A 16,338-nucleotide genomic window follows, 5' to 3' on the forward strand; every position below is an offset into this window, starting at 1 on the left:
CAAAAAAGGCCACAAACACATGGAGGTTTAACAATATGCTCCTAAATAATCAATGGATCAATGACCAAATAAAAACAGAGATCAAGCAAACAATATATAGAGACAAATGACAACAATAACTCAACACAACAAATCTGTGGGACACAGCAAAGGCTGTGCTAAGAGGGAAGTATACTGCAATATAGGCTTACCTCAGGAAAGAAGAACAATCCCATATGAACAGTCTAAACTAACAACTAATGAAATTACAAAAAAGAAGAACAAATAAGGCCCAAAGTAAGTATAAGGAGGGACATAAAAAAGATTAGAGCAAAAATAAATAAAATCAAGAAGAATAAAACAATAGAAAGAATTGATGAAAGTAGGAGCTGGTTCTTCAAGAAAATAAACAAATTAGATAAACCCCTAGCCAGATTTATCAAGAAAAAAAGAGTCTACACATAAACAGAATTAAAAATGAGAAAGGAAAAATCACTATGGACACTACAGAAATACAAAGAATTATTAGAGAATACTATGAAAAAATATGCTAACAAACTGGATAACCTAGAAGAAATGGACAACTTTCTAGAAAAATGCAACCTTCCAAGGCTGACCCAATAAGAAACAGAAAATCTGAACAGACCAATTACCAGCAACAAAGTTGAACTGGTAATCAAAAAACTACCTAAGAACAAAACCCCTGGACCAGATGGCTTCACCGCTGAATTTAATCATTTAGTGAAGACCTAAGACCCATCCTCCTTAAAGTTTTCCAAAAAGTAGAAGAGGAGGGAATACTTCCAAACTCATTCTATGAGGCCAGCATCACTCTAATACCAAAAACAGGTGAGGACACCACAAAAAAAGAAAATTACAGACGGATATCCCTGATGAAATAATGCAAAAATACTCAAAAAAAATATTAGCAAGTCAAATTTAAAAATACATCAAAAAGAGCTTGGAAGATATGCGAGATTGGACAACACACAAAGAATATGAATCCTGTTTGGCAGATGGTTTCCCCCAAGTAGTGGATGAAGAGGAGGAATTCTCATCTACCACAAAGACTCCAAACACTCATGGCGATAAACAAGATAAAGTCAAACAGAAAGCATTTGTGAAACCATATTTTAAAGATGATGAAAGAGAGGCTAGCTACAAAATATTCCTCATATTGAGGTAGTTCGGAAAAGAGAAGACAGACGAAAATTGCTTGGACACACATGTAGGAATGTGAAATATATTAAGTAGATATTCCAGCAGAGGAAAGAGAAAAGAAGTTGGCTTCCTGCTCAAGACACCGATTCCTCTACATTCCATCCAACACACCAGAGAATTTTGGGCAAGTTGCTTTTCCTCCCACTCAGACTTGTACGGAAAGAGGTTACATTAAGGAAGATCTTGATGCTTGTCCTCCTCAAAAAGACCACAGCCTTGCAATGCAATGTTTTCTCCAAAGGGCAAGGAGCAGAAGACATAGACGCTGAAGCAAAAACAGGACAATTTTTTTCTTTTTATTTATTTATAGATAACGTTAGTATTCGACATTGATTTTTTTGATCTTCTGTAAACTGATTTATAAATCATTTTTCTATTGAGAAAAAAATACATAGAAAAGTCATCCATCATGATCAAGTAGGATTTATTCCATGGATGGAAGGATGGTACAATACTCAAACATCCATCAACATCATACACAACATCAACAAAAACGACATGATCATCTCCATAGACGCTGAAAAAGCATTCGACAAAATTCAACATCCATTCATGATACTCAACAAAATGGGTATAGAGGGCAAGTACCTCAACATAATAAAGGCCATATATGACAAACCCACAGCCAAAATCATACTTAACAGAGAAAACCTGAAAGCTTTACTTTTAAGATTGGGAACAAGACAAGATGCCCACTCTCTCCACTTCTATTCAACATAGTTCTGGAGGTCCTAGCCATGGCAATCAGACAACACAAAGAAATAAAAGGCATCCAGATTGGTAATAAAGAAGTGAAACTGTCACTGGTTGCAGATGACATGATATTGTGCATAAAAAAACTGAAGAATCCACTCCAAAACTACTAGATCTAATACCTGAATTCAGCAAAGTTGCAGCACACAAAATTAATACACAGAAATCTGTTGCATTCCTATATACTAACGACCAACTAGCAGAAAAAGAAATCAGGAAAACAATTCCATTCACAATTGCATCACAAAGAATAAAATACCTAGGAATAAACCTAACTAAGGAAGTGAAAGACCTATACCCTGAAAACTACAAGACACTCATGAGAGAAATTAAAGAAGATACCAATAAATGGACATACATCCCATGCTCATGAATAGGAAGATTTAATATTGTCAGAATGACCATCCTGCCTAAAGCAATCTACAGATTCAATGCAATCCCTATCAAAATACCAACAGTGTTCTTCAATGAACTAGAGCAAATAGTTCTAAAATTCACATGGAACTGCAAAATACCCTAAATAGCCAAAGCAATCCTGAGAAGGAAGAATAAAGCTGGGGGGGTTATGCTCCCTGACTTAAGTTCTACTACAAAGCCAAAGTAATGAGGACAATTTGGTACTGGCACAAGAACAGACCCATAGATCAGTGGAACAGAATAGAAATCCCAGATATAAACCCAAGCATATATGGTCAATTAATATACAATAAAGGAGCCATGGATATACAATGGGGGAAATGACAGCCTCTTCAACTACTGGTGTTAGCAAAACTGCCCAGCTACATGTAAGAGAATGAAACTGGATTATTGTCTAACTCCATACACAAAAGTAAACACAAAATGGACTGAAGACCTGAATGTAAGTCATGAAACCATAAAACTCTTAGAAGAAAACATAGGCAAAAGTCTCTTGAATATAAACATGAGCAACTTTATCCTGAACACATCTCCTTGGGCAAGGGAAACAAAATAAAAAATGAACAAATGGGACTACATCAAGCTAAAAAGCTTCTGTACAGCAAAGGACATCAGTAGAACAAAAAGGCATCCTACAGTATGGGAGAATATATTCATAAACAACATATCTGATAAAGGGTTAACATTCAAAATATATAAAGAGCTCTTACACCTCAATACCCAAAAAGCAAATAACCCTATTAAAAAATGGGTAGAGGATATGAACAGACACTTCTCCAAAGAAGAAATTCAGATGGCCAACAGGCACATGAAATGATGCTCCACATCGCTAATCATCAGGGAAATGCAAATTAAAACCACAATGAGATATCACCTCACACCAGTTAGGATGGCCAACATTGAAAAGACTAGGGTCAACAAATGCTGGCGAGGGTGCAGAGAAAGGGAAACCCTCCTACACTGCTGGTGGGAATGTAAACTATTTCAACCATTGTGGAAAGCAGTATGGAGGCATCTCAAAAATCTAAAAATACAAATACCATTTGACCTAGGAATTCCACTCCTAGAAATTTACCCTAAGAATGTAGGATCCCAGTTTCAAAAAGACATATGCACTCCTATTTTTACTGTAGCACTATTTACAATAGCCAAGACATGGAAGTAACCTAAGCATCCATCAGTAGATGAATGGATAAAGAGGAGGTGGCACATACACACAATAGAATACTATTCAACCATAAGAAAGAAAGAAATCCTAAAATCCTACCATTTGCAACTACATGGATGGAGCTAGAGGGTATTATGCTCAGTGAAATAAGCCAGGCAGAGAAAGACAAGTACCAAATGATTTCCCTAATTTGTGGAGAGTAACAAGGCACAACTGAAGGAACAAAACAGCAGCAGACTCACAGACTCCAAGAAGTGGCTAGTAGTTACCAAAGGGGAGGGGTGGGGGCAGGCAGGTGGGGAGGGAGGGAGAAGAGGATTGAGGGGTATTATGATTAGTACACATCGTGTGAGGGGTCACAGGGAAGACAGTGTAACACAGAGAAGACAAGTAGTGACTCTGTAGCATCTTACTATACTGTGGACAGTCTTGACTTCAATGGGGTATGGGGGGGACTTGATAATATGGGTGAATGTAGTAACCACAATGTTTTTCATGTGACCTTCATAAGAGTGTATATCAATGATACCTTAAGAAAAAAAAAAGAGGGCTAGGTGGAAAAAAAAAGAATTGAAAGCAAAATCTTGAAAAGATATTGATACACCCATGTTCACAGCATTATTCACAATAGACAAAAGGTGGAATCAATGCCAGTGTCCATCAACAGGTGAATAAATAAAATGTGCCATATCCATACAATGGAATATTACTCATCCCTAAAAAGTAAGGAAATACTGACACATGCTACAACACTGATGGACCCTGAGGATATATTAAGCAAAATAAGCCAGTCACTAAAAGAAAAACACTGTGATTCTTCTTATTTGAAGTACGTTGAGTAGGCAAATTCATAGAGACAAAGTAGAATGGTAGCTGCCAGGGGCTGGGCAGCCAGGGATGGGGGGCTGTCTAATGGGTACAAGGTTTCTTTTTGGAAAGATGAAGAGTTCTGGGTATTAGTTGCACACAATATGAATGTAGTTAACAGTACTAACTGTACACTTTGAAATAGTTAAGATAGTAAATTTGATGTTTTGTGCATTTTATCACAGTTCTTTAAAAATTACAATCAACATGAACATCGGAGTTCTGACCTGATTTTGCATAAACAAAATGAATTCCCTGGATGAAGTAAGATTTCCCCAGTAAACAAAAGTAAAAAACTATTAAATGCAGTAACTCTCTTGCAGAAAAACCCTAAGGAGAAGATGTCCTGGAGCCCAAGAGCATTGGACCCAGCTAGACTCAAGGCAATTACTAAACATTTATTTTTAACAATGCCCACTGGATATTGCTCCCCAGAGGCCAAGAGTAGCCCTGAAAATAATCCAGGTGTGAGGCCCACACCCCTCTCCCTGGCCTAAGAACCTGGAAAAGGGTCCCTGCTCTCTCAGCCTCCTGGCTTCCTGGCTCACCCTGCCTTTCCACCCACAGACTTCCTCCTCACCTTGCTTTCCTTGGGGCCCTGGGTTGTGTCTCTGGCTCCAGGTTGCTGGTGAACCACCTGCCCTTCCTTAGAGAGGAGGAAGAACTCATCAGGCAGCAGGTTACTTGGGTGGGCTGGCATAAATCAGATCAACTGGACAGGTCAGTGCCAATGTTAAGCCTAAAGTTACCTCCTCCCTAACTTCTCAGAGACCAGCAGAACTAGAGGCTTGTAGGAGACCTTGGAAACCATGGAGGGATCCAACCCCACCACTTTACACACAAGAGAGTAGAGCAGAAACTTCCTAAAATCACACAGGATTAGATTCCTGGACAACCTTGCAGGCCCTGCTCTCATTCCTGACTATGGAGGTCTATCCAGTAATTCCAAACACTTCTAATGCTTATCCTTGGCAGAGACATCCAAAAATGTTTGCTGGTACCAAGACTCAGAAGCAGAGCAGGTGACTGCCTGCAATGGCCTGATTTTCACATCATGTTGAGTATAAGCAACTTAGTAGGGAAAAAACTAAGCAGAAATTAAACTTCTAACTGTTCCCACTGAGCTCCAAATTAAGCATTTTATTTTTGGATGTACAAACATTCTGGAAGATGCCATCTGTATGTACATGCTATCTTATGCTCTGCTTTTAAAGGTTATGTCATAGACAAATATCCCAAAATTGATATTCTTTCATTTTTAATATATATATAGTATTCCACTGCATTAATACATCACAGGTGCAAAGCTATTCTGTTATTTTGAACATTTGGTTGTTTCAATTTTTTTAAATTTAGGAATAATGTTTCTACAAATATCTTTGAACAAATGATCTTCTTTTTCCAACTGATTTGTTTCTTGCTGTACAGTCCCAAATGTACAATTCCTACATGTATATGTATTTATTTAATCTCTGTAAATCTGTGAGTTAGATAGTAGTACCCACCTTTAGAGTCTGGGGCAGAATTAAAAAGCTAAATTTTCAACACGTACAGTGCCAGCTATAGACTATTTATTAATTTATTATTAATAACATCTATAATGCTTGGAAACATGATCATCTGAATATATTTAAACTTTTCAATTAGAATCTGTTTATATTTTAGATATTCTTTTACTTTATCCATTATAATTTTCTCTAAGTATTTCATTTTCCAAGTTGAATTAAATTCCAAATACTCATTTTCATTAGTATGAATGAAATCACCGTTTTCATTCTTTTTTTTGGCAGTGGTTACCTATTGTTAATATACCAATAAGCAATTCACTGATTTTTGTGTGCTATTACACCCTGCAGCTTTGCACACCTAACTTTATTTTTAGTAATGACTTCATTTCTCTTAAAAACTTATAGGATAGATATTTTGCAAAAAGTTACGTTTTTTATTTCTTTTTTCTTTTCAGATAGCCATCTAGTGAAATATTAAATAAGGAATGATAACAAAGAACATCCATATCTTTGTTCTTCTTTTTAGAAAGAAAGCTTGTATCTTCCATAAATGTGATGTTAACTGTTGTTTCTAAATCCACAGTTTATCATATTAAGAAAAAAACATTCCTGATATTTTCAGAGTTTCAAACTATAAGGTGATGATAAATTTATCTGGATCCAATTACATTATTTTGATATTCTGTTTTTGATAACTACACTAATGGATTTCCTCAAATTTAATAGCTAATTCTTTTAACATATTGTTTTATTAGTTTATAGATATTTTATTTGGAGCATTTGCACCTATGTCTATAAACAAAATTTGTCTAAAATATTTCTTTCATTGTCTTTATTTAGTTTACAGATTTAGTTTATCTACTTTACAGATTATTAACATAATTTTTTACATTTTTAATTTTTTATTATTGAATTAATTATTTGTTCTTAGAAAGTCAGCAGATTTTCTTCATTGGAATCAGATGCCATTTTAGTAACTATTTAATAATTTTATATTTCTTTCTCTATTAGTATTATATTCATGTTCTCTAATTCTTTTGCATGTTTTGGGGGTATTTTATGTACTTGTCAGTAGCCATCTATTTTATTTGATATGATGTATTAGCCTATCACACTCCTGCATTTCCTTTTTTTTTCATTTTAAGCCTGTGAGCAAATTTATTAGCCATCTGCATATGGATATATTGAGAATACTACTCAAAATTGGTATTTTGTATTAAAGTATCACTGATATACACTCTTATGAAAGTTTCACAAGAAAAACAATGTGGTTATTACATTCACCCTTATTATTGAGTCCCCCCACCCCACACCCCATTGCAGTCACTGTCCATCAGTATAGTAAGATGCCACAGAGTCCCTTACACTGCTGCGTTTCTATCTTACAGTTAGCCTTTACCCAAAGATTTCTGCTTTTGGATGGCCAAATACTGGAATCCTTTAAAAACAATCATACCAGTAAAACATTAATTCAAAAATTTATCTTCCATACTAAGGAACAGCTCTCAATAAAGGCCAAGCACTCAACTGGGACCTGCTGCCTAGCCGAAATCTCCACCCCTCCAAGATCCTCCCCAATTGTACTGGTAAGGTCCTTTGCTCCAAGCAGGCTCCACCTTAACAAAACGGTGATGCACAAAGTCAGCCTCCCGAGACAGGTTGCCCCATCACTTCCATGACCCACCTGCACAGCTTTTCCAGACTGATGTCCCTGTCAGCTGTTCGCCTATCCCCAGTCAACACACTTACTCCAGTTCTTTATCCCCTCTATGATTCACATTCTCATAGGACCCAAATCCCAATTAACTATGTCTTGTGAGGCAGTGAAAAATAATTTACATTTTATCTAGTGAAACTTCAGCTGATCTCACACTCAACTGTTATGACCTCCAATTTATGGGGTCCCTATGTTGCCCTCCTGCCAATTCCATTACTTTGGGCAATATCACATCTATAGGGTGTTTTCTGCAGGGACAACTCTTACCCTCCAGAGGCGAGTACCTTCCTGGGCTAGCCCAGATAGAAGGGTCAGCTGAGCTGTCCCAGTCAGCAGCTCTTCTATACAGGCTTGCCCTGACCAGCTCCATCCCACAGTCACGTCGCCAGGACCAAGGTGAGCCAGGGTCAGTGATGTGTGGCAGCTGGAGGACCCTGAGGCCTGGGCTCTGTGTGAGTGAGGGAATAAGGGGAAGGTGTGTGAACAAGTAATACCTTCTGGTTCTACATGTGAGCCACGGTGATTCCAGAGTTCTGTAGAAAAAGGGCCTTCAGGTGGCAATCTTATTGTGAGTAAGAGGAAACTATAGGTCTTTACGTCACAGTAAGACATCAATTGCTCATATAAAGAGTAAGAGTATGATGGTAATTTGGGGAGCTAAAACACCTGAAATACACCCCCACTCTCCCAGCTATTGTTACTACCACTGAGTATCTGGCCGCAAGTCACAAGAATTCTTCTTGGAGGGCTGGGAAATGGAGCTTTGTGGGATTCAGGACTGGCAGCATTTTGATGGTAAAATAATTAAAATCCTGATCTTCACGTCTGTTGGGGCCCTAAAACCCCATGGTTGAGGCTTTTCCTTTGGCAGATGGAGAGCTTTCTTTGGGGTTTGTACCAAATTAAAATAGAGATGTGACCTGATGAGAGTGAGGGACTGCAGGAGGGAAGGTGGGATGTATGGGCACCCCGACCTTCTCTCCAGCCTGTGCCGGTCTGGCTCTCCCAGCAGGATCAGTCGACCATGGACAGAGGAAACCACACTGCCTCTGAGTTCATCCTCCTGGGGCTGTCCAGCTGGCCCAAGAGGCAGGAACTGGTCTTTGGGCTCTTCCTTGTAATGTACCTGGTCGGGGCAGCAGGGAACTTGCTCATCATCCTGGCTGTTGGCTCAGATTCCCACCTCCACATGCCCCTGTACTTCTTTCTCAGCAACCTGTCCCTGGTAGATTTCTGCTTCCTCTCTGCCACAGTCCCCAAGATGCTTGTGAACATCCAGGCGCAGACTCAGTCCATTTCCTATGGGGGCTGCCTGGCCCAGATCTACTTCTGCATTTTGCTTGCCAACATGGACAACTTCCTCCTGACAGCAATGGCTTATGACCGCTACGTGGCCATCTGCCACCCCCTGCACTACTCCACCAAGATGGGTCTGCAAATCTGTGTCCTGATGCTGGGCAGCTCCTGGCTCATTGCCAACATCCACTCCCTGCTACACACCCTCCTCATGGCTCAGCTGGAGTTCTGCGCCAGCAACGTCATCCCTTACTTCTTCTGTGACCTTGTTCCCCTGCTCCAGCTCTCCTGCTCCAACACCCAACTCAACCAGCTCATGATTCTGCTGGTGGGGGGATTGATTGTCCTCATTCCCTTCTTTGGCATTTTCATCTCCTACATCTATATTGCGTCTGCTGTGCTCAAGGTCCCATCTGCCCAAGGAAAACAGAAGGCCTTTTCCACCTGTGGCTCCCATCTCACCATAGTCATCCTCTTCTATGGGACCATCACAGGGGTCTACTTGAGTCCCTCATCCTCCCACTCAGCTGACAAGGCCTCGCTGGCCTCAGTGATGTATATGGTGGTCACCCCCATGCTGAACCCCTTCATCTACTGCCTGAGGAACAGGGACATGAAGGGAGCTCTAAGGAAACTGTTCAGTGTGAAGGCTTTATCCTGTGAGCTGTGACAGCAGGGGATGAACCCCAGGGACAGGCTTCACCTACAGAGAGCAGGAGAAACACAGACCTCAGTGTCTTGGGTTGTGACCATGGTCAGGGAACCCTCTCATTGCTCATAAGTAATTGCAAGGTTGAAACTTGGGCCCCTGTACAGACCTCTGAGAGCACTAAACTGTCCCCCAGACAGAACCACACAACCAGGTACAAATTAGCTTCACCTGCACACCTTCTGGAGCAGGTTCACATGAAAAAGGTGAACTCACAGGAATCTTTGACCTGTACTGATAAGCCTGTGCCAAAGGGATGCCCTCTGGGAATTTCTCAAATCTGTAACCCTCATCATCCCAATATCCAGACTCCTCCACTGCACCCCTACTGCCTCAGCCACCACCCGCACATTCCAGGTTGAACTTAGGAGACAGGCTTGGAGTATCCTCCCAAAGCTGTCCCAGTCTTGGCCTTGGGTCCCACCAGATGGGGTCCTATAGCATTAGGTACTTGATTCAGGAATGCCTAGCGATTATCTCAGCTGAAAGCCTAGGCAGGCCCCACACTGTCCCACTCACATGTTCTTTTTTCTCTTAGCAAAGAGAGAAGGTCTGCTGTCTGTGTGGTAAGGAGAAGAGAGGCTAGACTTAGAGCTGGTTCTCGGGGTATGAGAGCATAAAGAGAATGGGTCACCATAATCCTAATGAATGTGCTTCTCTACAAGTTGATTTGGAGAAGGAGAAGAAGAGACTGTCTCATAAAAATGAGCTGCAGCTGGAAAAGCTGAACCAGCTTCCTACACAATCTGGTAATATCCCAGGCCCCAGGTGGGGTGGTATAGCTCAAAAGCAGTCATGACAATTACCAGCCATTTGACTCCAGTCTGAAATTCACCATTGTGCCAACATACTGTGTTTTTTAGGCCCTACTCATGCTGTTCCAGTGGGCCCAGCCTGCCCAATTTTATCAAAAGTCTAGTTGTCCTTCAAGGCTCAGATAAAACACCCTGCTCTTCAGGAAGCCACCTCAAGACTTCCCAGCCAAAAGAAACTATTCTGTGTCCTCTGGAACACCATTTCATTCAAGCTCTATTACAATCCTTTCACACTCTGCTTTGCATGATTCATGTTCACACCAACTCCACTCCAAACAGGATTGAGTCCTTTTTAAGTTTTATAAAAGATACTGTTCATCTTAATAAATTCATCCTCAGAAAACACTGCGCAGGGCCTGGTTTAAAATAGTGGTTCAACAGAAGCGTGCTGTCAACAGCGGTCATGACAACAACAGTAAGGGCAGCAAACGCTGGGGAAAGAACACTTACAGCCTTTCTTCCCATGACTTTTTCTTAACCAGTAAGTTTGTATCTCCCCATCCCCTCCGAGGAAAAAGGGTTACCCACCCAGTTGGTCAGAGCCCAAGGAGTTCACTGGTCCATACTTTATCAAGGGCAGTGGGCCCCAAGGGGTCAGCATCCAGGAACAAAGCTCCCTTCCCTCTGGCCTGGACCCTGGTGGGTCCTCTTCTAATTTATGTGTCTGGTTGGAGCCCCCACTTGGGTCCAGGCACCCCTCTCTCTCCACACCATGCCTGAACACACAGGTCCTCGATTCAGATTTGGGGCTGAGAGAGGGAGACAGGGGAGACCTCAGCTCTTTTCCAGCTCACCCTTTACCAGTGAGCCCATGGTGGAGGTGACAGGGCATGACTTAGAGACCAGGGAAGCAGTACTTGGCCCAAAGTTTGCTTTTGTTCCTTGAGCATACTCTTTCCTTGGGAGCCCTCAGGAGCTGGAATGATTGGCAGGGTAGGGTTTAGGCACTCCTGGGTCTCTGACCCTAAAACCACAATGAAAGCACTACCACCTCACCTCAAACGTGTAAAAATGTGCAAAGAAAAGTTGATGTCAACACAGAGAATAGGTCTTCCTTTGATATGTATTTGCTAGAATGGTGAATAATACAATGGGTTGGTCCCAAGGTTAAAAAAAAATTTGAACAAGGCAAAAAAGAAGAGGGGCAGCAATGAGAAAATATGAAAAAGAACTTCAACTGACCTTGCTCAGCGGTGGGCTATGAGAAGGCTTTCTGGCTCTGTGGTCTCTCCTCCAGGGAAGGGCATAGGGCAAGGTAACACTCTGATGGCAAACACCTCTTCAGACTGGCTCCAGTCCTGGCCCAGAGGCTTGCTGCTGCGAGGTATTCCTTTCTTCTTCATGAGCCAATTACAAAAAGTTCAGAAGCTCAGTCACCGTAACAGACTTGACAGCTCAAACCCAATCCTGTGAACATAACCAGATTGTTCATTTCTATTTTTAAAATAGTGTTTAAGGGGGGCGGAACCAAGATGGCGGCGTGAGTAGAGCAGCGGAAATCTCCTCCCAAAACCACATATATCTTTGAAAATACAACAAAGACAACTCTTCCTAAAATAGTGTTTAAGGAAAAAAGAGTTCCATTTCCCCATTTTAAAAGTATATTAAGGACCTACTAGTGGTAGGAAAGTGGAACTACCTTCAAGAATGAGAATAAAACATGGCATTGTCAAAGTCATATAACACTTTCGTTCCATTATATTCTCTGTTCACTTTAGATGTCTTCTCCACACCAGAAGGCCACAGGTACATCCACTTAACAAACATGACTTTTGCTCGAGTGACAGTTATATACGAGGTACTGTTCTAGATACAGGGGATATAGCAGCAAACAAAATTAAGTTCCCACTTTCATGCAGCTGATATTCCAGGGCACAAGGCAGGAGAACAGAAAAAAAAGAATAAATAAGCATGCACTATGTCCGAGAGCTGTAAGTACTATAAAGAAACCTCAATCTGGGTCAGGGACAAGAGACTGATATTGTAGGGTCATGCTTCAGTTAGCTGCTGATGCGTAACAAGCCACCCAAACTTAGTGGTGTTAAAGACAAAATTCAACTGAGTAACTCTGAAGATCTAACTGGCTTTATTAATTGATTCAAGAACTGGGCAGTATCCCATCTAGCAAGTACATGCATACCCCACTGAAGCAGAAAGCAAAGGTTTCTAAAGGTAGAAAAGGATTAGGTAAAAGAAAATTATTAAGGTGCCTCGTTAGCGCAGTAGGTAGCGCTCAGTCTCATAATCTGAAGAAAATTATTAGCAAAGGCCCCATTGTTTTAGGCAAGGTTTCCCTCCTCAGAGAGAAAGGATGGGGGCCTACCAGTAAATTTCCTACTGCTGATGAGGAAATTCCATGTAGACTGGTTAAAGGTTACATTCCTGGAGTTGCTGAGATAGCAGTTAAGTTAGGTATTAAGTCTTGGTTTGACAACAAAGGCCATTAACATGTGTAACCCCATCTGTGGGCCTATGGTTTTCTTTTTACCAGGGTCTTAAAATAACAGTAATCATTTACTCTATTTCTCATGTTTCTAGTGATGACTGGGCTGAGCAAGGCAGTTCTCCCTCAGGGTCTGTCATGTGGCTGTGCACAAACAGGCAAGGACTGGAGTCATCTTGAAGGATTGCTCGTTCACATGTCTGACAACTGACACTGGCTGTCAGGGCAGACCACTGTTAGGGCTGTTGCTGGAATATCCATGCGTGGCCTGTCAGTGCAACTTGGGCTTCCTTGCAACATGGAGGCTCGGTTCTGAGGGAAACATCCCAAGTACTGCCTTTTATGACCTCGTCTGAGGAGTACAGTACCACTGCCTTTACATGCTACTTGTTAGAAATGAGTCAGTAAAACTAGACAATATTCAAGAGGAGAGGAATTGGACTCTATCTCTTGATGGGAAAAGTGTCAAAGAATTTGCAGACATGTTTTAAAAACATCACAGCTAGTTAGGGAAGTGTTTTGAAAACATCACAGGTAGTTTCTCAAAACAGAAACACACATGAAGAGAGAGCCAAAGCTGTGTAAAGGCCTTGAGGAAGCAGATTCTAGACAAAGAGGACTAGCGTGCAGCCCCTGAGAAGGAGCGTTCTGGCATGTCAGTCAACGTGCTCCAGAAAGAACTCTCAGCCAAGTAAGGTCTTTGGCTTTTACTCCAAAACGGGAAGTCTTTGAAAAGTTCTGAACAGAGAAGTGAAGTTATCTCATTTACATGTCTTAAAGATTATCTGGTTATTACATGGTAAAGAGACTATGGAGGGGAAGGAATAGAAGTAGGGAAATTCATTAGAAGGCCACTGAAATCGTCCAACAGAGAAATGCTATAGGTAGTGAGAAGCTGCCGGACTCTGTGTGTGTTCTGAAAGTGGATTTCCTGATGGTTTGGATGTGAGGTATGGGACAGAAGGCTCTAGGCTTTTTGGCCTGGGCAAATAGGGGAATGGAGGGCCATTCACTAAGATGAAGAAGAAATAGGTTTTGACTGTGTTGTGTATTTGAAACCATGATAAGATTGCATATTAATGATACTTTAATAAAAAATAAAAAGAATGAAAGTTAAAAAAAAAACAAAGAAATAGGTTTGGATGGTGGGGAAAGAACAAAGGGTTTGGTTTTTTTGTATGTGGTAAGTTTGAGATACCAATTCAATCTTTAAGTATATAGTTGGACATGAGTTAGAATTCAAGGGGGAGATTCAGACCTACTGGAATCAGCATCCCCCACTATGCCACTGAAATTGCTCTCACCAGTGTCACCAATGAATCTCTAAGTTGATAAAGCCAATGCACATCTCTCACTCTTGTTTTTAATTGTGGTAAAATGCCTATAACATAAAATTTACCATCTTAATCATGCAACGTGTACAGTTTAGTGGCAAGAAGTACACGCACATTGCTGGCTACCATTACCACCATCCCTCCATAGAATTCTTCATTTTGCATAACTGACACTCTGCACCTGTTAAACCACTCCCTGTTCCTTCTGCTCCCAGCCCCGAGAACTCACCATCCTACTCTCTGCCTCTATGAATTGGACTATCCTAGGTCTCTCATACAAGTGTAATCACACAGGGCTAGTCCTTTTATTTCACTTAGTATAATGTCTCCAAGGTTCATCCATGTTGGAGCATGTGTCAGAATCTCTTCCCTTTTTAAGGCTGAATAATATTCCCTTATAGGATAACGGCAAATTTTCTTTATCCATTCATCTGTTGATGGACACCTGGGTCAGTTCCACCCTTTGACTATTACGAATAATGCTGCAATGAACATGGATATCCAAATAATGTACAGCATTAGTTGGTACAAAAACCAACTCAAACACTTTTGAGTCCCTGCTTTTAATTCTTTTACCCAGAAGTGGAATTACTGGGTCATAGAGTAATTCTATTTTCAATTTTTAAAGGAACCATCATACTTTTTTCCAAAGCAGCTACACCATTTTACATTCTCAGCAACAGTGCCCAGTGTTCCAATTTCTCCACATCCAAACTAAGAGATAAAAAACTGACTGGAATCTCTATTCAAGGACTTCAGTGGAAAGCCCCATGTCTTCATTATCTATCTCTAGTTTTGGGTTATACTAAATGCTTTCTTTTGCTGCTACACTCAGTAAAGAAGGAAAGGAAGACGAAATGCAAGAATATAATACCTACTGAGTTAGGATCTAATGTTACAGTGTCAGTGTTTTCTGTATGGATTGAGTTATTCTGACATGATGTGGTCTCTTTAAGTTGCAGTAGACAAATGGTTGTCCCCTTAATGGCCGCTAGAGCTCAGTTCCATGCAAAGTAAGTTAGGTGGGACAAAGGAACATATTATGTAGGAGGGTGACTGAGAAATATTAAGACTGAGAAAGGACACAGTGGAGTGAGAAAAATAAGAATTATTCTTGTTTTCTCTGCAAAATAAAGGACCCATGCTTTTGTGATAGCCTCTCCCTACGCAAGGTGACAGCTGAATCCACAGATGGCCCTGCTTTTGCTCTTCCTCTGCCACGTGTCCTCACCCTTACCTTCCTTTTCCTTCAATCAGTACAATACTTTCATCAAGCACAAAAGAATTACATCTTAAGATAGTTTACTAATAAACCAAGGTAAAATAAGAAAACAACATTCAAAAGAAAGCAAAAGTGAAGTTTTCTCTTGTTTTTTCTTGAATAGAGATTCAGAACCATCTAGAATCCAGCCTGTTCTGTTGATCCAGCTTCTGGATTGGGCCTGATTCTCCATCAGTCACAGACGCTATGCTCTTTCTCAACCTTTTGTATATTATTTCAGAGGTGTCCCCGTCAAGGTCCTCAACAGCCTCTGAGTCCCTCTCTATAGTTATGCAGAACAAAGAGCTATCCGTTTCCCTAATAGGATATCGTTAGAGATAAATTTTACTCAGATTTCAGAACTTGCAGGTATCATTGTTAGATTTTCTATGGATCCTCTGCAGCACTCGACTCCCCCAGCTTCGTCTCATCTGCTTTGTTGTGCTCTTCACGCCCAGCCCAATATCCCTAGTCTTGGACATGCACGACTTCATCTGATTCAGAATTCAGCCATTTCACACAGAGCTGCACTCTTGGGATACCCAAAGGCAAGTGCTCCATCTGCCTCCCCCATTAAGGGGACATGGGGGAGGAGCAGAGCAATGGCAACCAAGAACATTAGGGAAGGGGTACCAGGCAGAGGAGAGCGTAGGTAACTGCTGCAAAAGGCATGGATTCATTAAAGACATCTTTATTAAGGTGGCACTGTGCTGAGTAATGAGTGGATTTCCGACCCCAGGAAAAAAAAAAATCCAAAATCCTTTCTTAGTGAGAGATCAGGATATAACTACCCTGTACTACTGAAGAGACTCATGAGTTAAGACTACCAGCTGAAAATAGTAAAACTTGC

General features: G+C 40.9%; 1 protein-coding gene across 1 annotated transcript; it reads left to right on the forward strand.

Moving 5' to 3' along the window:
- The first annotated feature begins 8,654 nt into the window (after nucleotides 1-8,654).
- On the forward strand, nucleotides 8,655-9,596 carry LOC118918354 (putative olfactory receptor 1F12P). The gene has a single exon (XM_036897084.1). The coding sequence runs from the start codon at nucleotides 8,655-8,657 to the stop codon at nucleotides 9,594-9,596; it is 942 nt and encodes a 313-aa protein (XP_036752979.1).
- The last annotated feature ends 6,742 nt before the right edge of the window (nucleotides 9,597-16,338 follow it).

The sequence above is a fragment of the Manis pentadactyla genome, chromosome 10 (assembly GCF_030020395.1).
Source record: "Manis pentadactyla isolate mManPen7 chromosome 10, mManPen7.hap1, whole genome shotgun sequence".
Lineage (NCBI taxonomy): Eukaryota > Metazoa > Chordata > Mammalia > Pholidota > Manidae > Manis > Manis pentadactyla.